Below are 26,521 nucleotides of genomic sequence, written 5' to 3'. Positions count from 1 at the left end.
TCTTTTTCTCTCACCATGATATCTATTTAATGTTTTATTTTATCGACAAACTTAAATAATGGAGAAAATACCATGATGAATAATTTTCTTTTTAGAAAAGAAGGTTAAAGAAACTAACTGAAACAAAATGTAAATAAATAAACACATCTTAAGGTAAAGTATTAAAATTAAACGGTGTGAAGAGAATTCAACAATAGATGAGAGACGAAGTTTAATTTAAATGTTATGTTAATATGGCCATTATAATTACAATATCCATAACCTCATTTTCTTCCTCCAAATTACATTCCAAAATCTCTCCTCTTTTGTTGTGATAATCGCCGGAATCCATGGCGGCTCATCGTCTCAACTTCCATCTTGCCATCGTTATCATCGGACTTCTCATCCTCGTTGGCCATGTCACAGCGACCATTACTTCTGATCACAATAAGATCAACTTTTATCGGCGTTTTGGAAGAATGATTTATAAAGAGAAGAACATGGGGGGCTACCACGACGGCGTTTTTGGAGGTTCTCTAACCCAAGTTCCGGCGGAACCAGGCCCTTCTTCATCATTAAACTTCTCTACTCCAAAAATATTTTTATTTGAACTTAGGTAAAATAGAATATTCACTGTCTTTCAACTTTATGTTTGAACTAAAAAAAAAAATGAATGATCTAGGTTAGAAAATCAATGATGAATATATCAAATATATAGATATGACTAAATTATCAAAATTAAAATACACATCATATTTTATTAAAATTCTAAATATCTAAAAAATTATAGGAAAATTTCTAACAAATCTTTAACATGAATCGAATCAATTTCTACAAAATTTTTGAAATAGTCAAGACTCGTGTCGATAACATATTATAAAAATTATAAAATAGAGAGAAAAGAAAATGAATGCATTATACAAAAGAAAGATAATGAAAGAAGAATTAAAGATATCATATGTATATCACATGTATTGTGATATATTTATAAATTATGATCTCAAAGTCGAAACATACAAGAGAGAAGAAAACAGGTTATAGATTTAAATGGTAATTGATTGCACACCCCAAGTTGACAATTATTTAATACAAAGAATTTACATTGTATTATAAAGCTCCAAGTTGGAAAGCCTTGGTGTAGGAATAACAACCAAAGGATTCAACTTCCTGGTGACAATTCCAAACTTCTCTTCCAAATCAAGCTTTGAACCCTCAGGTAATTTCCACTCAAACCCATGCAATAGGGAAGCTAATATTAGAACCAACAACCTCTCAGCTAGAGGAATCCCTGCACATGACTTTTTACCTGACCCAAATGGACAAAACTCTATCTTATTGCCACTAAAATCATACATTTTTTCATTAGATTCATTCAAGAATCTCTCAGGCATGAAGTCTAAGGGATTTTCCCAAACTTTAGGGTCTCTTTGGATGGCCCAAACATTGAAGTAGATAGTTGAGCCCTTTGGGATAGTGTAACCTTCGAGGGTGGTTGTTTTGCTAGACACTCGTGGCACCAAAAGAGACACAGGTGGGTGTAAACGAAGTGTCTCTTTAATTGCTGCATCTAAATAGTGTAATTTAGATAAATGAAATTCTTCAACCATTTGGTTTAAACCTACAACATTTGTTAATTCTTCAATGACTTTCTTCATTGTGTTTGGTTGTTGTAGTAACTCCGTCATTGTCCATTCGATTACAGTTGACGTTGTGTCTGTTCCTCCAATAACGATGTCCTATATATTCTCAAAATAATACGTAATTAATAAAAAGAAAAGGTTCATAACCATATTAAATATAATTAAATTAAATTCAATCCAAATAGTAAAATGCAATTAGAAAGGAAAGAGAGAGAAAAAGCTTCAAACTTCATTTGGTTTTATGATCTCTACACACCTTTTCTTATCTTAAATAAAAAAAGTTGGAACTATAGACAATAATTGCATATCTAAAGACAATATGAATATTTTAATTCATCCAAAGATATGACCTTTTTTAAAAGTATATTTGAATGTAAAATTTAATTTCAACATAGGCTTTTATAGGTGGAACTTTATCTCCATACTGGTGAATTTTCTTATTTAATTTTGTAAGTATTGAAGCAGGTTTTCCACCAATAAAAGAAAGTAAAATCATGACATCAAAATCTCTAATTTTTGTTATAAAAAAAAAAAAAAAAACTTAAAAGTACTATTAAATTTTTTAAACCAAATGCTTTAATTTTTACTACATGGACATGATTAAATCCATAAGAGTTTGAATATATATGAAACACTTCTATATATTGTTTCTAAGTTTTGTTACCTATAGGAATGTTTTTAAAAACCATCTTAAACCTTTAAAAAACAAAAAATATATATAGTTTTTAAAATGGGTTATTTTTAAATATATCAAAATAAAATGAAATATTTATAAATATATAATAAAATTTTAGTATTGTGTTAGGCTACTGTTTATGATGCAGTTCACCTAAGTTATTGCTGCGAAAATGATATTTTACTATATTCGTAAGTATTTTCATCAATTTTATTATTAAAAGAAGAAAAAGAAACCAATTAGGGAGCTTAACTTTCAAATTAAATCTGAGAAAGTATTACTATAGACACAAGTTGATTATACTAATATAAAATATTCATCATGATAGCCATTATCTATCAAAAATAATAAATGAAATAACATTAGACAGTAGCAAAATAGAGAAAAATCAATCAAATTTTCGATTTCTTTTTTTTTTTTTTTTTGTTAAATTGGTAAATAATTTTATAAATATTTAATTGAATTTTCTATAATCCAAAAGGACTAAAAGAACCAAAAAGAGTAAGCAAATGGTATCCCTTTGAAATTCATATGGTTGCCATTTAAAATTAATTTAATTTAGGAATAGAGTTGAAAGAAAGCATACAATGAGCAAACCCTTGAGTTGATTCTCCGTAATGGACTCTGAATTATCCTCACCCTCCATAACCTCCAACAGAAACTCTAGAAACCCTCTGTTTTCCAACCCATTTCTTCCCTTCTTCCTCTGTCCTTCAATGGCTGAATTCAAAATCTCATCACAACGATTACTCACCTTCTTCATCTTCCTCGCTATTCCCTGCAAATCTAAACAACCCAACACCGGAAAAAGATCCGACAGATTTGGAGTTCCAAGCAACACCATCAGTTCATCCACCACTTCCCTGAACTTAGCTTCCAAGTCAGTCACAGCCACTCCGGTCAGTCCCCCTGAGCCACCCCATATCATCGCCATAACCGATTTCACAGCAGCCAAGAAACTCAATTCCCCAAAATCAATTGGGGTTCCCGCCGATTCCAACACGCCTTTAATTATTTTTCTCACTTCTTGTCTTCGCAAAGGATACGACGCATCAAGATTTGCTTTGCTAAGCATTTTTCTTGCGAAGATTTTCCTCAGCTTCTTCCAATCGCCTTCGTTTTGGCTGAACACAATATCAGATCCCCCGTAGGTGCAGAGACGAGCGCTGACGGTGGCATCTCGGTTATCGAAGACAGTTTCATGGTGGCGGAGAACTTCATTGATGGAGGAAGGGGAGGTGAGAACAAAGCAGAGCTTAGCTCCGAGGCGGAGCTTGAAAATTGGACCGTAGATTTTAGCCAAATCGGCGAAGTTGTGGTGGAGATTGGTGGATAAAAATGGAAGGTAACCGACCAAGGGGAGGCCACGGGGGCCTGGAGGCAAAGGGGATTGCCGGAATTTGGATCGAAGCCATAAGAGAGCAGAAATGAAGAGAAAGATAAAAAGAAGCGGGGTTGAAATTTGACTGTGTTTGTTGGAATCGAAGAGGAAGGGAGTTGAGACTGAAGACATAGCAATGGGTGTTGAGAGATGAATAATTGAAGCTCCAAAATATATGGATCTAAGTGTTGAAATGGCATAGCTTTCATAAAATATTTGAATCAGAGTGGTCTGAATAACTACTTTAAAAAAATATTAGTAGGTTGAGTGTCATCAGGTGACCTTATTATTTTTATATTTTCTTAAAACTAAAAAATCAATTTAAAATAGAGTGGTTCAAAATAACTAAAATACTAAAAGAATATAAAATAATTTCAAAATTTATCCCCCAAAGAGACATTGTGATAAGCACTAATAAAAAGAAAATCGATATCTATTTTAAATATTTTTAGTAGCCTTTGGCGTGGGGGAGTGAGTTTAAAATAATTTAGTTTCACATTAGTGAAGAGGGATGGAATACTTTTAGGCTTTGGCATCTTTTTGATATAATTTGTTTCTTTTTTGGTTTCCTTTTAGGGTTGCGTTTCTTATAACTTTTTTTTTTTTGGTTTGTAGTGTTTATTTGGTGTCCACATTTCTATAATGCTTTGGATTAGAGTGTAATTTATCTTTTTTTCTTTTTTTTTTCTTTGCAAGACTTAGATTTAAAAATTTAATCAAACTTTGGAATTTTGAAATGATTTATGTTTCTTTCGATGAATAGCAACCCTAATATTTAATTGCGAAAACTTTCATTCAAAATATGAGATTTTTTATATTCTTTACCTCTTATGCCTGTGCCAACTTATTGATAAATTTTATTTTAAGATTATCGTAAGAATGATAATAAAAAAAATTGTAAAAACGTTTCTCATTTTACAAAGAATTATTGGAAAAAAAATAGTTTTTTCCTCTCGTTTCTCAACTTTTTTTATTGGTTTCCTTTTCTTTTTTCTCAATTTATTTTTATTGGTTTACTTTTCCTTTTCCTCAACTATTTTTGTATTGGTTTCCTTTTCTTTTTCCATTTCTCTCCACGTGATTTTCTTTTTATTCTTATCTCCCCATCCTCTTCCCCAAATAATCATCCCCTTCATCTTTCTCTCATCGTTTTTCTCTTCGCTCTCTTCGCCTTTCATTGTCTTCCTCTACAAGCCGAACTCTTCTTCTTTTTCGGATCCATACTTTTCGTCTACCTCTTTACGCGAATCCGATGAAGGGAACGAAAATGTTATCAAGGCACAAAAATATATACTAATAACATGTTGCACAAGTCACAATTATATTAGATTGAATAATCGTCAAGATGATTTATTCAATGACTTTAGCAATGAATCAATGATCGTTTGAGAATACACAAAATTTGATAACCAATTTGAGGAGTAACATAATTGAATTAGATATAAAATTTTATGGTTGTTCAAGATAAATATAAATATAAAAGACATGAAAAAACAATGTTTAAATTTGAGCAATTATTTAATACAGAATCTACATTATATTATAAAGCTCCAAGTTGGAAAGCCTTGGTGTAGGAATAACAACTAAAGGGTTCTTCCAAATCAAGCTTTGAACCCTTGGGTAATTTCCACTCAAACCCATGCAACAATGAAGCTAATATTAAAACCAACATCCTCTCAACTAGAGGAATCTTCGCACATAACTTTTTACCTGCTCCAAATGGACAAAACTCTAATTTTTCTTTAGATTCATTCAAGAATCTCTCGGGCATGAAGTCTAAAGGGGTTGTCCCAAATTTTGGGGTCTCTTTGGATGGCCCAGACATTGAAGTAGATAGTTGAGCCCTTTGGGATAGTGTAACCTTCTAGGGTAGTTGTTTGATTAGGGTTTGTGGCACTAAAAGAGGAAGTGGTGGGTGTAAACGAAGTGTCTCTTTAATTACTGCATTTAAATAGTGTAATTTAGATAAGTGAAATTCTTCGACCATTTGGTTTAAGCCCACAACTTTTGTTAATTCTTCATTGACTTTCTCCATTGTGTTTGGTTGGTTGTATCAATTCTGATATTGCCCACTCAATCGTAGTTGATGATGTGTCTGTTCCTCCAATGATGATGTCCTATTCTTAAAATCATATCGAACCATTTATAAAGAGATCAAATGTTCTTAAATGCAGTGAACTACTTCATATAAATTCAATCCAACAAATAAAATGCAATTAGGAAAAAAAAAAAGGGAAAACCTCACGCTCATCTATCTATTTCTATCTCATAAGAGTTTTCATTTTTATCTTTTATTGAAAATTTGGAACTTACTCGTCTCTAATTGCTTAATTAAGGGCTTGTTTTTAAAATTTATTCAAAGGAATGACTTTTAGTAAGTGTTGTAAATTGAGAATTGCCATAATGGAGATTCCATTATGACAAAAAAATGGTTGGGCACAAATGTAAAAATTGTCAAAACTCAAAGAAAACCCTTCCAATTTTTGTTTCGAAACTGCTATATTATTTTTAAAATTTGGTTAAGAAGTTAAATATATATGTTAGAAACCATGATTAGAAGTTTTTGAAACCATGATTATTATAATCATTTGAGGGTAAAAGAGCATATTCGAATGGCAATGAAATGATAAGTAATTGAGAAAGCATACCATTAGCAAAGGCCTTGAGTTGATTCTCTGTAATGGACTCTGAATTATCCTCACCCTCCGTAACCTCCAACAGAAACTCTAGAAACCCTTTGTTTTCCAAACCATTTCTTCCCTTCTTCCTCTGTTCTTCAATGCCAGAATTCAAAATCTCATCACACACCCTCTTCATCTTCCTCGCTATTCCCTGCAAATCTAAACAACCCAACACCGGAAAAAGATCCGACAGATTTGGAGTTCCAAGCAACACCATCAGTTCATCCACCACTTCCCTGAACTTAGCTTCCAAATCAGTCCCATCCACTCCGATCAGTCCTCCTGAGCCGCCGCACGTCATTGCCATAACCGATTTCACTGTCGCAAAAGAAACCCAATTTCCCTATATCAATTGGGGTTCCCGCCGATTCCAACACGCCTTTAATTATTTTTCTCACTTCTCGACTTCGCAAAGGATACGACGCATCAAGATTTGCTTTGCTAAGCATTTTTGGGGCGAAGATTTTCCTCAGCTTCTTCCAATCGCCTTCGTTTTCGCTGAACACGATATCAGATCCCCCGTAGGTGCAGAGACGAGCGCTGACGGTGGCATCTCGGTTATCGAAGACAGTTTCATGGTGGCGGAGAACTTCATTAACGGAGGAAGGGGAGGTGAGAACGAAGCTTGAAAATTGGGCCGTAGATTTTGGCCAAATCCGCGAATGTGTGGTGGAGATTGGGGGATAAAAATGGAAGGTAACCGACCAGCGGCAGGCCACGGGGGCCTGGAGACAAAGAGGGCTGCCGGAATTTGGATAGGAGCCGTAAGAGAGCAAAAATGAAGAGGAAGATAAAAAGAAATGGGGTTGAAATTTGATTGTGTTTGTTGAAATGTAAGGACCAAAATGAGAAGAGGAAGGGAATTGAGACTAAAGGCATAGCTATGGGTTTTAGAGATGAATTATGGAAGCTCCAATTTGGTGCTAAATCTCTCTGTCTCTCGAAATAATATTTGAACTATTTTATGGAATTTTTTTGTCATGCAATTCTGTGTGATTGTCCACCAATTACTTTCTCTATCTCATTATCATATAATTACCAATAACATTACTTTCTATTTAATTATTCTTTTATTGGGTTTTTTTTTTCTTCTTGTGGATTGCTCTCAACCATTACTTCATACCTTTATCGATGAGGAATAATTTTGTTTTAAGACAATTTTTTGATCCAAATATATGTTTTATGGTAATTGAGTTATCACATGTTGGTTATTGATTTTTTTTTTCTTTTTTTGGGAAAAGAAATATAACGGTACGAGTGAGGACTAATTTACAAGAGTAGTTCAAAATAAACAAATTCTACAAATTATATCCTATTTTATAACTTCTTGTTATATTTTGTACGACCACTTGTATTAGACACATATAATAATCTATATCTTAGTCTAGCATGATCCGTCGTAGATAGATAGTAAAGTTTTGTTATATTTTGATTTGTTTTAACATGCTTAGAGTGTGAAATATGCAATAACCGATGTGAAATATCTAGATTTAAATAGATGAAATATCTAGATGTTTTAGAAATTAAATATGACATGCCCCACATTTTTTATTAATTAATTCCTTTTTCATATCTAGAAAATAAGAATTAAATATGACATAGCTACGCATTATTTTCATTAATTAATTCTTATTTCAAATGGACAATATTGTCCTGCCTTTTTTATTAAATATTGAAAATGACCCCGCATCATCCTCTAGGGAATAGTCTCGAATAAAAAAAGATCAAAACTATTTATAAAGTATAACAAATATTTCAAATAGAGTATGGAGAGTTGGATGAATTTAATTATATTTTGTAAATAATTTTAATATTTTACTATTTTTAAAATGTCTTGTTTTGTTAAAATTTTATTTTATGTTTTATATTTTTCCGTTCTTCGTTAATTTTTTTAATTCAACCAAAAAGGTAGGGTTTGAATTTTTAAATATTTAATTTTGAAAAAGAAACTATTTCTTTAAAAGATTACAGTATTTCACAACCACTCCGTTACTTCCCACACATAGTCATTTATTTATCAAATGTCCCAAAGAACAATGTTACAGATTATTTTGTCTTCTAGATTATTTCCAACTATACATTGTTGTTGTTTAAATGGTGAATGGTTTTTTTTCCTTAATCATCTCATCGGACTAATTTCGATTGAGACTTTGTGTTCTAAAAGTTTTATACATCTCGCTACAAAAAGTACGTGATCAGTAGATTCACAAATTTTATACAGTACAACTCTATTATAAACACACCCAAAAAAAATTAATATTGAATTTTACAAAAAAAGATGGATTCAAAATTAATATTAAAATACGAAAACTAATGGAGCACGTGTTCCCATCGGTACCAATGGTTAGTCACTCGTCCAAATATCATATATACATATATGTATATATATACATATACATATTTATGTTCAATTCGTCATGTGTGGTACATCAGTGTACATATACTTGGATATCTTATTGATAAAGAGTGGGATCAGATAGCTTTGGCGTTGGAATGACAACAAGAGGAGTCTTCATTTTCAAAACAATCCCAAATTTCTCTTCAACTTCAATCTTCTCATCACCATCTCCCAATTTCCAATCAAATGAATGCAAAAGTGTAGCAAGCAAATACATTACCATTCTTTCCGCCATCCCTATCCCTGCACAGTTTCTTCTCCCGGACCCGAACGGGAAGTAACGAAAATCGTTCCCACTGAAATCATATTTACCATTCAAGAATCTCTCTGGGTCGAACTCCAATGGATTATCCCAGTTCTTGGGGTCTCGCTGAATTGCCCATACGTTGATGAATACTCGAGATCCCTTTGGGATTGTGTAATTGGAGACGATGGCGGTCTCGCTTGGGCAGTGCGGCACGAGCAGAGGTAGAATTGGGTGTAGACGTAATGTTTCTTTCATTACAGCTTTGAGATATGGTAAACTATGAATATGGGACTCTTCCACGATGTTGTCTTCTCCGACCACGGCTACGAGTTCTTGTTGTGCTTTCTTTAGAGTTTTCGGGCTCTTTAACATTTCTGCCATAGCAAACTCTACTGTATTTGACGATGTGTCCGTCCCGCCAATCACCATGTCCTGCCCCCCACACAGTTACAAACTAATTAAAATTTTGAGATGAAATTGCTACTTTTATGAAAGTATAGGTAGCAAAAGTGTTGAAAAAAGAAAGTGGGTTAAAATTAATTAGTTACCATGAGCAAAGCTTTAAGGTGGGTCATGGTGAGAGGAGTCTTGGATTCTCCATCATCCTTCACTTGAAGTAAGAACTGCAAGAAATCATTCTTCTTCACACTCTCGCCCTCGTCTTTGCCATCAATTTTCAATCGTTGATCTATCATTTTCTCAAAAATGCTATCAAATCTCGGCGCAAGTTCACGCATCTTCTTCTCAATGCCTTGGATATCAAATCGAGCCAAGCTCGGGAAAAAGTCCGAAACATTAGGCAGCCCTAACAGCTCCGTCATCTCCGAAACCGTCTCTCTAAACTCCGCTGCAAGACCATCCCTTTGCTCCCCTTCCACTGATCCACCCCACAACATGCTCGTAACCACGTTGAATACCGTCAAAAACCCCTGCTCTCCTACGTTCACCCTCGTCCCAGCTCGCGCATACAAGTGAGCCACCGTGTTTCTCACCTCTCTACGGCGGAGCTCGTAGACACTATCCAAAGTCGCGTTGCTTAACATCTTGAGCACACAAACTTTCCTCAACATTCGCCACTGAGGTCCATACGGAGTCCAAACTATGTCGGAACCACCGTATGACGCGGCTCTCCCGGCATGGGGAACATCACGATTGGCAAACGTGACATCATGGTCTTTCAACACTTCACGTACCACGGACGGTGAATTTATGATTATACCGATTTTTCTACCGAGCTGGAGCTTGACTATCGGGCCGTATTTTTGGCTTAGTTGGGCGAAGTAGGTGTGAAGTTCGGGGTCGAGGAAAGGGAGGTTCCCGAGGAGTGGAACCCCGCGGGGACCCGGTGGGAGCGGGACGCGCAGCCGGGTGAGCCTTAGGTAGAGGAAGATTAGAAGAGCGGCGAGGAAGGTGAAGAAGAAGTGAGATTGGTCAATGGAGAAAAAATTGGAGGTGGGATCTTCCATGGGGGAGTGGAGAAGGAAGAGAGTTGGGTAAAAAAAAGAAAAAAAGTAATATAATTGTTGTTGAAGGTCGGCAGCAACAAAAATGTAGTGGAGATGAGACAGAGGAGGAATTTATGGCTCTATCTTGCCTTTGGGTAAAGGAATCAATCACTCTCTTCAAGTTTACGTCCAATTTTTGTCCTCTGGCAATTGTTTTTCATCAATCACAACCCCTTGAAATTATCTATTAGTTATTGAGGCCAAGGCCGACCCTCTTACTACGTCCTTACAGATTCCTTTCAACTATAAAAGATTATACACAGAAAATTTTTGATTGTGCCATCACCAATAAAAATCTGCCATGTTACATATCTTTTCTTTAGAAAAATATTGTTTTTGTTTTTGTAAGCACGCTTTTTAAAATATAACACATCCACGAAATATTTATACACATAAAACAATTTTAAAAACGGAAAAAGTCCATAGGCCCACGGTGTAAAATAACAAAAATGTCTCATCGTTTATATACGACTACAATTTATCTTTTCAATTATATTTGTTTAATTTTGTTAGACGATCGTTTAATTTAGTAACTTTAAATTTGGTTAAATGATCGTTTAGATTTGAAATCTAAAAGATTTTTTTTTTAATTTGGTACATGATTTTTTTAATTTTTTGGTACACGATCGTTTAGATTTATCTAAAATGATAATTTATTTTTTTAGACGACCGTTTATATTCGGTTACTTCAATCTAAATGATTTTTTTTTCAGGATTATCTTTTATTTTTTCTAGCGATCGTTTATTTTTTCAACACGACTACTTTAGTCTAAATGATTTTTTTCCGACATTCTTTATACACACGATCTTTTAGATTTTTCTATTTTTTGTATACATCCAAATTTAAACAACCTAAAAAGAAAAGACGATGAAAAGAAATACAGTAAAAAAAGAAAAAAGAAGAAATACGATAAAAAGATTAACATAGTAAAAGTAAGAAAAAGAGAAATATGATGTAAAAAAATCGCAGCAGAAAGAAAAATAAAAATAAAATATTATAAAGAAAATAATAGAAAGAAGGCGATAAAAGAAATGGAAGAGAAATTTTCCTTATTAAATTGGGTTTTAGCCGGCCAAAAATTGGTTGTGTGTCAGTGTCATGTGGACATATATTAATTATTAACTCTATCTTTACATTTTCTGTGTTTTCCTTTCGAGAGAATATTAAATGCTGGCTTTCCTTTGCTATTATTTTGCAGCCCAACCATGTGATTGGTTCATTTTTTTATTAATTGTTCTAATACAAAATATCATTAACCTCTTGAGTTTGGTTTCTTTATTTTCCTTTTCAATATTTTACTATTTTTAAAAATGTTCCTTCCTTTTATTTACCACTCTTTTCCTTATTTGTTATGTACACATTTCCTTTTTTTTATATTAATTTTGTTCTTCTTTTTTAGTGAGTAATTCTAAATAAGAAGCGTAGCAAGCAAATACATTACGAGGAAGACGCAATGTTTACCATTCATAAACCTCTCTGGGTCGAACTCCAACGGATTCTCCCATTCACTGGGGCCTCGTTGAATGGCCCAGACGTTGACAAGCACTCCAGAAACCTCTTGAATTGTGCAATGGCGGCTCTAGCAGCGGCAGAATTGGAGGAAGACGCAATGTTTCTTTCATTATGGCAAACTCTGTATATGGGATTCTTCAACAATACTCTGTTCCCCAACCACGGCCCAGAGTTCTTCCTTTGCTCTCTCTCCAACTTTTGGGTTCTTCCTCATCTCCGCCCTAGCGAATTCGATGGTGTTTGAGGATTTTTATACGAAACAAAATCTTTATAAAATATAACAAAAATTTTAAAAGTTATCAATAATTAGTCACACTACAATGATGTCTATCACGAAAGAATCTAAAATTTTGTTAGATCATTTAAATATTTTGAATCATTTTGTTATTTTGAAAACTATTTATTTAATTTTTTAAAACTTTAAAGGGGTCTTTTAAAAAAATATAATAAAATCAGAAGAAAAAATTTCGAAAAAGAAAAAGAAAAGCCAGAAATAAGAAAAATCTCCATGATTAATTGACACCAGCAAGTGTAATATATTTGATAAATGATTCATTAGATTTTGCTATTTTTTCCCACACACAATTGTTTCTTATAGTAGATGATAAAAAGATGGAATATTAAAAAAAATGTTCAGATTTTTTTTATTTTGTTACACGCACCATAATTATTTTATCAATTTGTTATATTTATGAAAATTAATCATTTTAAAAATTATATTTTTAAGTTTCTAAAATTTTAAAAATATAAGTTAGGAAAAGATTAGAAAGGGGTGGAATTTAATTTTCTGAAACAAATGATCGATTTGTATTGACCGAAGAAAAAAATGATTTTCAAAAAACTCATTTTTGTTTAAACTCGTTTTTATGAAAATGGTTTAAAATACATTTAAAAAACTATTTTGAGTAATTTTCAAATTCTCTATTTTTTTTTAAAACTTCTTAATTTTTAAATTAGACCCTTGAAAAAATATAATAAAAAACACCAAATCTATGATTATGAAAAGATGGGTCAAGTAGAAGTTGATTGTAGAAATTTGTGACAAAAGGGACCTAAGTTTTGGACTGTCCCAATTTGTTTGTATGATCTTATTTTCCAATGAAAATTGGACCTACCAAATGACAAACTTCTGAACAACAAATCTATATGGACCATAACAATAAAATGTACTAAACCTGCCAAACTAATTGTTAACCTTTAGTTCTATATACACATCACATGTCTATTTTTTACTTTTATTTCAATCAAATAATTCATCCGAACCAATAGTTCTTGATTTTTTTTTTTTTTTCAAAGGACAAACACTAGTTATTCATTAAATATTATATTAAATAAAGAACATTATGTTTAGATAATGATCAGGTGTAGCTTATTTTAATGTTACAAATTCTCGTCAACATTTCAATTAAACAACTGTTTGGACAAAAATAGGAGCAAACCAACCGGCTACTGAGTATTTTTCTTGGTTAAAATAAATGTAGTTGGATGGAAAGTTGGATAGAGCATTGAATTACTTAACAAAAAAATGTTTAGAGGATGGAAGGTGTTTTTATTTCTACTCTCTTCCTCATTCAATCATCAATCAACTTTCCAAAAATAGTGTCCAATTTAGGGAGAAGCTTAACCATTTTCTTCTCAATTCCTTGAAGACACAAACAAAGCCAAGCTTGGAAAAAAAAAATCTCAAATATTAGGTTTACTCATTCAATCATGGCCAAATCCTAAGAAGCAAGTATACACATGTAGAACACCTATTGAATGCTTGTTAGTTCAATAAATGAATTAGACATACATAGAAAACTTATTGAGTACACATATATGACAACAATAATAGCTTTTGAGCATAGAATACATTAAGTTAAGTCTTTTAAGCAGATAATGTATCGATTCATTTAATATGAATTTTCTTTTACTATAAAAATGATATATATATATATATATATATTTCATGTCTTAGATTTTTAGAATATGATGTATCGTTGTGTTCGTGTCTTGTTGTATTCGTATTTCATATATGTGTCTGTGCTTTTTAAGCCGAAACCATCTCTTGAAACACAACTGCAATGTCATCATTTTACTCCCCTTCCATTGTCCCACCCCACACAACGTACTCATAATCGCGTTGAAAACCCTAAAAAAGATTGTACTCCAAACTTGACTGCTGACCCGACTCACTGATACAAGTGAGCGACTGTGTTTCTAACCTCCCTACGGAACACCGCGAGGACCTGGTGGCAACCGCCAGCAGGGCTGCGAAAGTTTGAGATAAAGAAAAATGAGTAGAAACCCGGCGAAGAGGGCAAGAAGAAAGGCGGTTTGGTTATTGGGATTATAGAAATTGAGAGTTTGAAGGAATCCCATGCTGGATTGATAATGAAGAAAGACTTTGCCTAAGTTTAGTTTGTAGATTGTTAATATGATATGATATGATCTCTGGAGAGAGTGTGTTGGTGTTTCTCAATCAAATGTGTGCCCACGTTGATCATGACACCCTCATAAAATAGGCTGGGAAATGTTTGAAAATACTTCTAAACAATCATTCAACGGATGATCTAATTCATTATTTAATGTATAACAATTTCCCCCACCATTATTAGATCTGGAATCCAACGTTTAAAAGTTTGATTCATATGTTAATTAATTTATTTTTATATTTTATTTTGCACATTAATTATTTAATTTATGAAGCCATAGGTGGCTATTATATATAAAAGTCTAACATATTAAGAGAACAAAAGATGGCTAATTACAATTTTGATTCGGCAAGAGATAGACCAATTTGTTTCTATTTGATTCCTATAAATTTTAATCAAATTCTTTTATTTAGATCAATTTAATTTTTAATCCAACAATGATTTTGGGTCGTATCCATAGATTCATAATCTTTATTCAAGTTCTTATTCATTCTATATCCCCTAAACATAATCGTTGCACTCTAAAGGTTTTATCCTATTAAATTTTAACTGCACATCTTGACCTATACCTCAATCCTATGATGATGTTAAAATCTTCCTGCCCAAAGGAGATCTTCTCACCTAGTAATTTAAAGCTAATAATGTCCTCCCATTAATCCTCAACCTTTCTAAGCAAGTGTAGTGAAACATAGGTTCATTGAAAACAACTTAACGCCCAAGAAATATCCAAACATGGTTTTCCTAAACATATAAATTTGTCCTAGGTGTTAACTTATTTTAAATGTTTGAGATGGTCACTAGGTGTGAACAACAAATCAAGTTTGCAAGGAAGAAGTTTGCATTGAGGATTTTGGTGACAAGAGGCATCTGTCAAACAGAAAACACATATATCAAAACAAAATCAGTAATCTGTCCTAAAACTTAAGGATATCTCGGGTCAATCTCGACTAAGAATAACATGAAGTAAAATGGAACTTGAGCAACTGGAGGATGCCACGAGATAAGGGTTTTATATGCAATCTCAGGTGAAATCGTCCCCAAGATTACCCCATAAAATGCATATGAAAAGAAACAAATTTCAAGACTCATTCAACAAATCTCGAGGCAATTTCATCAATGTCGACCAAGATTCTCCATTTACATCAGCCCAAATTGATGAAATTGCCAAGATTCATCAAACGAAACCATCTACATTAACTTAAAATCTAGTTCAATATATATCCAACTACAACAGAAAACCAACTACACATATTCCCATCAACCTCAAGTTTCACAAAAAACACTATAACAAAACTTAAAATCAATCCCTAAACTACGAAATCGGTTGAAGTAAATTTAAAATCAAGCCCTAAACTACGAAATCGGTTGAAGTAAATTACCTTTACAGATTTAAGCTTGAGGATGACTGATTGAAATTTGGACATGCAAAAGTCATTCAAATTTTAATGATTGAGCACAAGGTTTAGGTTTATTAAACGTTCAGGCTTCTAAAAGTATTTTGGTCATTTGTGAGAAAACCCTTTATTTTTAAATTTAAGAAAAAAAAACTCAAAATCTCGATGTCGAGCTGGATCGAGAAATGATGTTGAAATGAATTTTTAAAATTTGAAAAGAATCTCAATGTCGAGGTTGACCAAAATTGACTGAGATAAACAAATTTACGATTTTTTTTAAAAGTATGATACTTTGAAAATGTAAAACCAAAAGTGCTATGCTCTTAAAATGTAAAGCAAAAAATGTGCTACTTCTTTCGAATTTTCCATTTTATACAGGGGTGTAAGAATAACAACAACCCGCACTATCTAACTCTTATTATAAGGGTTAGGTTGAGTTGGGTTGAATTTTTTTTCTCGAGTTGTGTTGGGTCTCAGGTGAATTAATAATATTATATATATTTATATTAAGTTTTATAATATGATTTTTTTTTTTTTTTTGTTATAGAAGTTTGGTTTTGTGACTCTTCTAAGTAAATATTACTATACTAATGTTATATTTTATTGATGTTTTTGGAAGCGTAGATTTATGGATAATGATGTCATAATGCTTTTCAAATTTAACAAATACTAAAAATTAAAAAAAAAAAAAAAAATTGTATCACATCGTTGATGGAAACCCCACTCCCATCTTCAATTTCAACCGACAACCACAAATTTATGATTTCCGAAAAGAAAAATAAGGATAAACATAGTGGTACACACACCACATATTCCTTCGTCGACACATGCTTACTTTTTATTTTTTTAGTTATTAGAAGCCCTTGAGAGTAAGGTATCCGTATCAGTCTCAATTCTCTTTTGTTTCTCCATGGAACTCACCTCCAATTTCCTTCAAACTTTCATTCATTCTCTCAATTTCTACAAAACCCACTTTCTGTTTACTCTCTTTGCCGGTTTTCTACTTCTTCTTTACGTCAAACTTTCGCAGCGGCGCATCCACCTGCCACCGGGTCCCACCGGCGTTCCTCTCCTAGGAAATCTGCCGTTTCTAGACCCTGAACTTCACTCTTACTTTACGGAACTGGGCAGAAAGTACGGTCCAATTGTAAGGCTCCGATTGGGTGGAAAGATTGGTATAATCGTCAACTCATCCTCCGTTGCACGTGAGGTGTTAAAGGATCACGATATCACCTTCGCCAATCGTGACGTTCCTCAAGCTGGTCGAGCCGCCACTTACGGCGGTTATGACATAAGTTGGGCCCCCTACGGACCCGAATGGCGGATGTTGAGAAAAGTTTGTACGGTCAAGATGCTTAGCAACGCCAGCTTGGACTCTGTATATGAGCTCCGCCGTAGAGAGGTTAGAAAAACGGTGGCTCATTTGTACAGGCGAGCTGGGTCGGCGGTGAACGTGGGAGAGCAGGGGTTTTTGACGATTTTCAACGTGGTTACGAGCATGTTGTGGGGTGGTTCAGTGGAAAACGATCAAAGCAGGGATGACATTGCGGCTGACTTTAGAGAGACGGTTTCGGACGTAACTAAGCTTCTTGGTCTGCCCAATGTCTCTGACTTTTTTCCGAGTTTAGCTCGTTTTGATCTTCAAGGAATTGAGAAGCAGATGGGTAAGCATGTCCAGAAACTAGACGCCATCTTTGAAAAGATGATTGATGAACGACTGAGAATGAAAGACGTTAATGAGAGTGCGAAGAAAGATGATTTCTTGCAGTTTTTATTAAAAGTCAAAGATGAAGGCGATTCCAAAACTCCTCTCACCATGGTTCAACTTAAAGGTTTGCTAATGGTAAGAATTTTTGTTACACAAATTTGAGTAGATATTAGGTGTTGATATTTAAAGGAAAATAAATGAAATTGTGATTGTGGGGCACAGGATATGGTGATTGGTGGAACAGACACGTCCTCGAACACAATTGAATTCGCAATGGCTGAAATAATGAAGAACCCAAAAATCGTAGAAAAAGCAAAGGAAGAACTCTGTGCTGTGGTTGGAGAACAAAGTATGGTAGAAGAATCCCATATACAGAGCTTGCCATATCTTAAAGCCGTAATGAAAGAAGCCTTGCGTCTCCATCCAACTCTGCCGCTGCTAGTCCCACACTGTCCCAGTGAGACCACCGTCATCTCCAATTACACAATCCCAAAGGGCTCCCGAATGTTCGTCAACATCTGGGCCATTCAACGAGACCCTAATGAATGGGAAAATCCATCGGTGTTCGACCCAGAGAGGTTCTTGAATGGTAAATTCGATTTCAGTGGGAGTGATTTTCGTTATTTACCATTTGGGTCTGGCAGAAGAAACTGTGCAGGGATTGCTATGGCGGAAAGAACTGTAATGTATTTGCTTGCTACGCTTTTGCATTCATTCGATTGGAAACTGGAAGAAGGTGAGAAGATTGAAATTGAGGAAAAATTTGGGATTGTTTTAAAGATGAAGAAGCCTCTTGTTCTCATCCCAACGCCTAGACTATTAGACCCTACTCTGTATCAGTAAACAAATTGGCTCTGCTTCCGCCATTGTTGTTCCAAACTTAAAGCTTGCAAATTATATTGAAACCTGTATTATTAGATTAACTGAAACTTAAAATTTATAAGAATTGTATAGACTAATTAATAGTAATAGTATTATAAATAAAAATATGTTAGCTTTTATAATAGTAAACATGCTTATGCTTATTATGGACGATTAACGTGTATTCAGTGGTTGGAGTTTGGATTGAGGTATGAACAAGCCACAACGCTCACTTACTAATTAAAATAATCTTGTTATATAATATCTTTTTTTTATACTTTTATACCAATTTTAAAAAACCAAACTAAGTTTTGAAAGAAAAAGAAAAAACAGTTTTTATTTCTTTTATTATTATTAATTTAGGATTTTGATTAGAATTCAATTCTTACTCAAATTGAAAAGTTACTATAAAAATTGAGATAAGGTAGATTTGATTTTAAGAAACCAAATATTTATGAAAGGAGTGTAAGCTTTATATTTTGAAATGAAAAACCTTTAGGTAGTAAGAGACGAAGTATGGAGCTTTCTTATCCTCTTTGCAGAAGGTTATCCAAAACTGCCCTCTTTTGAACCTGTTTTACCTCTCAACTTCGACTCCATCAATAATTCTATTGATATTTCTATGTTGAAAGCAATAATTTCGATATAGGGAATAAGTCAATATTTTTATTATATTAAAGAAAAGTGCATAACACACAAATAAACATAAAAATATCATCAATATAATAATAGACATGTTTATTTATTTGTGAATAATAAATTTATTATTCACTAAATTAAACATTTTTTTCTTAATTTTTTTTGGTTTTATAATTTTTGAGGAACAACCATCATTTGATTCATATTTCTATTGAAATGTCTATAATATGAAGATCTAGATATTTCGATCCCTGACTGTTACTATTTCACATTAGGTGTTGTATTTTCTAAGTAGCCTAAAGCAATTAGCACCTAAACAAAGTAGATATTAAAATAGTATTCACTCTTAAGAGACTTTATAACCATGATAGTTACCTAACGACCCAGATTGCTGGTGCAAATGAGCCACCGTGTTTCTAACCTCTCTACGGCGGAGCTCATGGACAGAGAGTCCAAACTGACTTTGCTAATCATCTTGATAGTACAAACATTTTTCAACGTCCGCCAATTCATGTCCAACTTAATTATGTCATAACCGCCGTAAGTAGCGGCTCGACCAGCCTGAGGAAGGTCGGGATTGGCGAAAGTGATATCGTGATTCTTCAATTCCTCACGTGCCACCGAGGGTGAGCTGACGATTATTATACCTATCTTTACCCACTTAATTCTGCGAAGCAAATGTGAAGTTTAGTGTCTAGAAACGGCAAATTTCCGAGGAGAGGAACGCGGTGGCAGGTGGAAGCGCCGCCGAGAAAATATGACATAATGAGGAAGCAGAAAAGTGGCGAAGAGAGTGAGAATGAAAGTGGGTTTTGTGATTGGGATCAAAGAATTAATTGGGAGAATGAATGAAAGCATGAAGGAAATTGGAAGTGAGTTCAATATTGGTGGAGAAACAAAGAGAATTGATACTGAAACAAAGGTTTTACTCTCTATTTATGGAGGGAGAAAACTTATCTCCAAACCACAAAATTAAAATTAAAAATTGTAAGAATAATTTTAATTTATTTATGGGTTAGAAAGACAGGGAACTCAATAATCTCTTTTACGAGATAAAAAGGTTGAGAACATGTGAGTTATATACATTATAAGATGCACCTAATCATTGGTTTGAACCGAAAGAAATAAAAGGAATAATTCTTTTCCGTCTTACTATACCTTCGAAGCCATAACATATAATTACATTCTCATCAATCTTTTGGAGTGGAATAAAGAGGTTTTACATATGGACAGCTATTAGGAGTCAGAAAGATCTGATAAAAGTTATTTATGAAATCAAAACAACTTTGTTTAAAATAATATAGTATTACACTTTCTACATGTCATCATTTAATTACAGAGATGGTTATAAATACATAGCAATTAGATTCAAAATAATTAAGTATATAACAACATTTTTAAAAAAAAAATTGCTATCAAAATGCATCACTAGAATGCACAACCAAAAATATGTACTACTCATCGAGATGAGATGCAATCCATGTATTACAAAATTAACTTAAAGATAAGGAGCAACGTACTCGACTCTAAAAGAGGAAAAAAAAACGAAGTGGAAAATAAGAATGACAAAAATGGGAATTAAGACAAATGCATTTTAGTTTGAAGCCCATAACAATAATCAAACCTAATTTACTACGTAGAAATTCAAGCTTAGGCCAAGGCCCAAACGAATCCATATATTGAGATTTGGACCGAGTCAGCAGCCCAAGCTCTGAATCGGCTAAGTCATCGCTCTTTTAACTTGAGAAATTGTAATAATATTATGGGTAATTATAATACTTTTTAGAATAATTATTAAATATGTAGCAATATTTTTAAAAAATTGTAAATATAGCAAAGTTTATCAGTGATAGAGTTTATCGTTGATAGACTCTTATGTTTATTAGTGATAGACCAATATTTGCTACATGGTCTATCAGTGATAGACTCTTATCATTGATAGATTTTAACAAGTTTTGCTATATTTGCAATTTTTTTAAAATTTTGCTATATACTTAATTATTTTGAATATAATTGCTACATTTGCAATTATCCCTAATATTATTACCTACAATAAATACATATAGGGACCAAAAATATATTGTCTTCGTAAAATACCCAACATATTTTTATTTAAGAAAAATACTCATCACAGAACTAAGTCTTATTCTAATTGTAACTAGTCCATTGTTACAATACAATACTAAAAGATAAAACTCAAGTTTATCCAACTTGTAGAATTCAACTAAAATGTTATAGGTTTAAATTTTCTATAAACCAAAGTTTAAACTCAAAACATATAAAGTCCCATAGTAGCACTAGCATTTGCGTTACAAGGTATATAAATTAGAAGAAAAAAAAATAGATGCATTTTATAATGTATCCAATCATTACCTTAATGATAAATTAAAACTTCACACGCCAATTCATTATTTTATTTACATTTTCTAAAGGGTCTATAAAGTTCCATAGTTTTCTTGCTTTTCAGAAAAGTAATTAAATAGTCCCATTTGCTTAACACAAAGAACTTGGAGCCATTTCATATATATTTTAAACCATAACCCAATTTCAATTATTAATGAACATTCCACTTGCTAATTAACAATTATCCTTTTTCCCCCCCAAGGCCACACCCATTTTAATTAGCACTTAAGAGATGAGAGAATCTTAGTTGAGGTGTCCCCCAATCCAACTCATAAAAAAACTTTTGCCATGTTTCCCTCTTTCATAAAAAAAAATATATATATATGATGTTTTTCATTTGTTAAAAAAAATGTTAATATATAATATGGTCCCAACTTAATTCTACAAATATTTAACTCTAATACGTTGGTGAATTAACTATGTTATCTTTAGAAACCTTTTTGGTTTATTTTAAAGAAATGCAATGTTTGTTTTTGTTGGATCGATGTAAGAATATCCAACATCTTTAAACAATTGGTCATACTTTTACATCTTTGTGTCATACAATAATTATTAAGGAAATAAACAATTCTAATACTTATGGGTACTTTTTAGGTAGGGTTTTATGAAGATTTTAGAATATAGAAAAAGAGAGGAACAAATTGGAACAATTATAAAATTGTCGAATGTCCAATAAAGTTATTGGTGATGTGAAAAAAATGATAAGAAAGTAAAAATAAATAAATAAATAAATAAATAAAAGAAGGAGAACAATATGGATATTTAATATTAAAAAGATGTTAAGAGTACAAATTAATTTGCTTTAAAACTTCGGAAAATAAGAGATGGAAGTTGGGAAAATGGTGTATAATTATATTTCAAGACTAAATGAGAGATATAAGGGTATTTCATGAATATTCATTTTCAAAAAAGTTTTAAAAAAGTTTGAATTTAATTTCATTTTTAATTTTGAATTTAAAATATATTATAAGAAAATACACTTGAAATTCTTTAAAAAAAAATACGAATTTTTCGATAATAAATAATTAAAATTGACGTGACAATTTAGGTTGTAAAACCTTGAATTCCTAATGTAATATATATTGCTCCTAGCTTGTATAAAAAAATTAATAATGGCTTGTAACAATTTATTTTGGCCTAAAATATAACGTTATAATCATCTACATAGTCATAGTCATATTTATTATTGTCTTTGTTTCAATTTCCATGACTAATATTTATCGTAACATGTATGTTCTTAAATTTTTATATATCAGTTATCGTCATGTCGATTTTCATCGAATAGATTTTCAAGTTGTATCTTGAAAAAAAAAACGTTCAAAAGTTTTAAAAGAAAAAGAAAGAAAAATTAATAACAAACACAAAAAAAAATATTCATTTTTACTTGTGGATCACCTCTTAGTGTCTTTTTAAGCAATCATTTTAAAAGTCAAATTGGTATAGCAAAACGTCCTACTTTAGTTAGTAGCTCATTATTATCTTATATCATAAAAATTTAAATCTCTCATTTAAACTGAGACTCACTTTCGTATTATCAACTTTTAAAATCATACATTCATCAAAAATTAAAAAAGAAAAAAGAACACACAGTTTGAAAAAAAAAATCGAACTTTCTTTGATCAAGTTCACCACTACCGTAGCACAATAATGATTCCATTAATAAAAATATAATCTATTGCTCTTTGATTCTCACCTAAGGAACAATATTATATTAAGAAGAACAATTTCTTTTTTATTAAAAATGTAGAAGTGCACGTAAGAAAGATAAACAAAAAGCAGCATATGCATTAACATAACTTTGTTCATTATATATTCAAATAGATTTAAAAAATTGAGTTAAATTACAATTTTGTCTCTTTGAATAAGGAAAAAGTTTATTCAAATTTTACTTTGAAAAACTCGTTCTAAATAGATCTTATAAGTTGATAAAAAGAAATTATTTAGAATGGTTTTATCAATCTCTACATAAGAGAACTAAATTCTGATTAACTTTCTCACAAATCGGGAGGATCTATCAAATGTAGAAAAAATGGTATGAAACATTGGTGGCCAATTTATATAATTAAACAAAGAAAAAAAAATGAGAACAATATATATAATTATGTGTACAAAGAGTGTGAAGATTGATTTAGACAAGAACACAAGAAAAGTAGTGAAAAACCTTATCCATTAATTTTGTGTGTATCTAGCTCTGATCATTTTATTACTTATTGGGAGAATAAATACAAAGGTTTTAGAAGGGAGTTTAATTTGAAAGTGCTACTAAGAGACAAAAATACATAAATAAAACCACTTTACAGAAACTTACAATGTTTGTTGAAACATAAAAACAATATCACATGTTAATGACTCATGTTTTGATGTCACTTTTGTTCTTTTGTTTTGAAATCATGTTTTGGTGTTCATGTTTTCAAAACCCAATAACTTAGCTTCAACCTCCAAAACCCCTCCCCTCATAATCTACTCTTAATAAATTACCCAAGAATAAACACATTAAACTTTTTCATGTACATGGTACTTTGTAACATGTCCACATTAAATACATCATTTTTCTTTCATTAAAAAAAAAAAAAGGAAGTTTTTAATCTTGACTATGATTTTCTGTTTGTTGCCCCTTTTTTCTCTCTTTTTCTAGTGCTTTCCTTCCATTTCTGTTGTGTTGATAGCTTTTATTTCAAAGTCATTAAAACAGTCAAACCCAAAATCATGGATGCCAAAATCTTCACAATCAAGAAGCCAAGAGCAATTCTCTTCCCACAAAAAATTGGCTCCATTTGAAATGGGTGGGCTGTTGTTCCAAAGGGCTTCTTCATCAATCCAGAAAGAAGTGTTTGTTATGAAAGAGGATTCATTGTTGTTGTTGCTGCTGCTGAGGTTGTTATCTAGAAGAAAAGATGACTCATCGGTGGTGACGGAGCTGCTATTCTCCATCATCGGCGGGGAGCTCGAGCTGTCCAAAACGGTGTTGTTTTCCGTCTTGGTGCTTGAGGATTGGTTTTTCTCATTCTCTGGTTGCTTTTGGATGGGCTCATGAGTAACCGGATCGATTCCCATCTTGATGAGCTTCTTCTTTATATGCGTATTCCAGTGGTTTTTTATCTCGTTATCTGTTCTTCCTGGTAATCTAGCTGCAATCTTCGACCATCTGAAAACATTAACTATGTAATCCTCGTTAATATTAACATCAAAATAATTTAAATAAAAATAAAATAGCTTTAAATATAAATAAAAAATTATTCAAAAAAAAACTAGAGAAATGGTTCGGTACTATATCTAAAACTCTTAAATATTAACGAACGTGAAAAATAATTAATAGTTAGTTGTTAGAGTTAGTTGTCCTAAGCTTTTTGCAAAACCTAAACCCAACAATATCAAACATAGAAATATATAAGCATAGAATGCAAGCTAATACCGTCAAGATAACAATTATTTTCTGTTAAAAAATTAAGAAAATATATTAAAGAAATAAAATTGTCAAAGGTGACATCGTATGATAGAGTTACAATGACACCGTCATCGTATGATAGAGTTACAAGACTTTGAGTTTTCAAAAATGGTTGCAAATTAGCTAGCAAACAAATATTAGTCTATACAAATTTATTTAAATGCTATATTAATTAGACAGCCAGGTTGTGATGGTGAGATTAATTGATTATTTTTAGATAATAAAAATGTAAGTAAGAAAATACCTAAAATTATTGGTAGTCTTGTAGGTAGGATATGTAGAAAGAAAGGAAACTCCTACTTGTCTTAAACTAAAAAAAGCATATTGAAAAGATTAAAAAAAAAAAAGTGCTCTTTTCAAAATAATAATAATTAAAAAAATTAATTTCTTTTCACAATACTTTTTTGTTATATATAGAATTGAAAAGATATTTTATATATATATGGGTTTGCTGCTGTCTTTAAAAACTTTCTGGCTCCACTTTCTTTCATAGAGAAAATATTTGTTACCTAACATAATTAAGTTTTGGTAAATAATTAAACAAGAAAGAAAAGAGTATTGTTTCCAAAAATTATATTTGTTCAAACTATTCCAAATCCCACCTTAAATCACGCCAGGATTTTGAAACAAAAAATGAATAGTAAGCGACAGAAAAAGAAAACTAAAATGAAAACTATACATTGAACACATCATTAATATACAAATTTAGAAATATTAACCTGACGTTATGCTTCTCTCAATTTGAATCAATGCTACCTTAATACCCAAGTTTTTTTTTTTTTGTCTTTAATTCCTTTCCTACACATTACTTGAAAATGTGCAACTCATCTTCTTATCAAACTTAAAATTCAAGAAAAGAATCTTTAATCAAAAGGGTATAAAAAAAATAAATCAATCAAAACTTTATCCAAAAAATTTTAACTAAAATATAATAATAATAACACTACCAACCTATTTCCAAGACGAGCATGAAGATCAATCACCAACTGCTCCTCAGTATCAGTGAGAAGGCCTCTTTTAAGGTCAGGGCGGAGATAATTAGTCCAACGAAGACGGCAGCTTTTGCCGCAGCGGCGGAGGCCTGCGAGCTTAGGAACAGCCCGCCAACAGCACTGACCATTAGTGAGTATGAAGTTGATGAGTTTCTTGTCTTCATCAGCAGTCCAAGGGCCTTTTTTAACGCCAAGTTTGTCGCAGCAAGGTTGTCTGCCCATTTGAATGGTTGAGGCTTTTTAATTCACAAACACAGTTGGTGGGGGATTTAAGTTGAAAGCCAAAACGCAAAGGGGTTTAGAAGATGGGAGAATTACCCCAAAAGCATGAGAAGGCTAACACAGTTTTATATAGGGAAAGAGGTTTGTGTTTTTTCTTTTAAACAAAAAAAAAAAAAAAAAAAAAAAACAAAACAAAACAAAAAATCCTGTTTGTGGTTTGTGTTTGTTCTAAGGTTTTTACGTTGGAAGAGCTTAATATATACTACAAAAAATGCACACGCATGAAAGGAAGAAGATTTTGGGGTCCACCATTTTTGGCATTGAAAAGGACTTAGGACCTACAATATATATGGTAGTGTTCTCATGCGGTTTGTTCTACAAAATGGACATCCCATAACCCAATACCCACCTTACACATCTTTA

At 32.3% G+C, this 26,521-nt stretch overlaps 4 protein-coding genes and 1 pseudogene across 4 annotated transcripts; 1 reads left to right on the top strand and 4 right to left on the bottom strand.

The window, feature by feature from the left end:
• Nucleotides 1-1,019: 1,019 nt before the first annotated feature.
• LOC103482653 (ferruginol synthase-like) lies at nucleotides 1,020-5,007 on the bottom strand. Its single transcript, XM_008438920.3, has 2 exons — nucleotides 2,882-5,007; nucleotides 1,020-1,715 (listed from the first exon to the last, which is right to left on the bottom strand). Exons 1-2 carry the CDS (start codon nucleotides 3,806-3,808, stop codon nucleotides 1,077-1,079), a joined length of 1,566 nt encoding a protein of 521 aa, XP_008437142.1. The 5' UTR covers nucleotides 3,809-5,007; the 3' UTR covers nucleotides 1,020-1,076.
• A 155-nt stretch (nucleotides 5,008-5,162) lies between these two features.
• On the bottom strand, nucleotides 5,163-7,236 carry LOC103482654 (cytochrome P450 76A1-like; annotated as a pseudogene).
• Nucleotides 7,237-8,621: 1,385 nt separating this feature from the next.
• LOC103482651 (flavonoid 3'-monooxygenase CYP75B137-like) lies at nucleotides 8,622-12,227 on the bottom strand. Its single transcript, XM_008438916.3, has 2 exons — nucleotides 9,551-12,227; nucleotides 8,622-9,434 (listed from the first exon to the last, which is right to left on the bottom strand). The coding sequence occupies exons 1-2, from the start codon at nucleotides 10,466-10,468 to the stop codon at nucleotides 8,811-8,813; spliced, it is 1,542 nt and encodes a 513-aa protein (XP_008437138.1). The 5' UTR covers nucleotides 10,469-12,227; the 3' UTR covers nucleotides 8,622-8,810.
• Nucleotides 12,228-16,463: 4,236 nt separating this feature from the next.
• Nucleotides 16,464-18,547, top strand: LOC103482650 (carnosic acid synthase-like). Its single transcript, XM_008438915.3, has 2 exons — nucleotides 16,464-17,671; nucleotides 17,759-18,547. The coding sequence occupies exons 1-2, from the start codon at nucleotides 16,739-16,741 to the stop codon at nucleotides 18,377-18,379; spliced, it is 1,554 nt and encodes a 517-aa protein (XP_008437137.1). The 5' UTR covers nucleotides 16,464-16,738; the 3' UTR covers nucleotides 18,380-18,547.
• A 5,111-nt stretch (nucleotides 18,548-23,658) lies between these two features.
• Nucleotides 23,659-26,317, bottom strand: LOC103482649 (MYB-like transcription factor ODO1). The gene is made up of 2 exons (XM_008438914.3): nucleotides 25,836-26,317; nucleotides 23,659-24,584 (listed from the first exon to the last, which is right to left on the bottom strand). Exons 1-2 carry the CDS (start codon nucleotides 26,096-26,098, stop codon nucleotides 24,071-24,073), a joined length of 777 nt encoding a protein of 258 aa, XP_008437136.1. The 5' UTR covers nucleotides 26,099-26,317; the 3' UTR covers nucleotides 23,659-24,070.
• Nucleotides 26,318-26,521: the final 204 nt, after the last annotated feature.

Source organism: Cucumis melo, chromosome 9 (genome assembly GCF_025177605.1).
Source record: "Cucumis melo cultivar AY chromosome 9, USDA_Cmelo_AY_1.0, whole genome shotgun sequence".
Classification (NCBI taxonomy): domain Eukaryota; kingdom Viridiplantae; phylum Streptophyta; class Magnoliopsida; order Cucurbitales; family Cucurbitaceae; genus Cucumis; species Cucumis melo.
The sequence above is the reverse complement of the archived record's forward strand: the minus strand, read 5'-3'. Positions and strand labels throughout refer to the sequence as shown.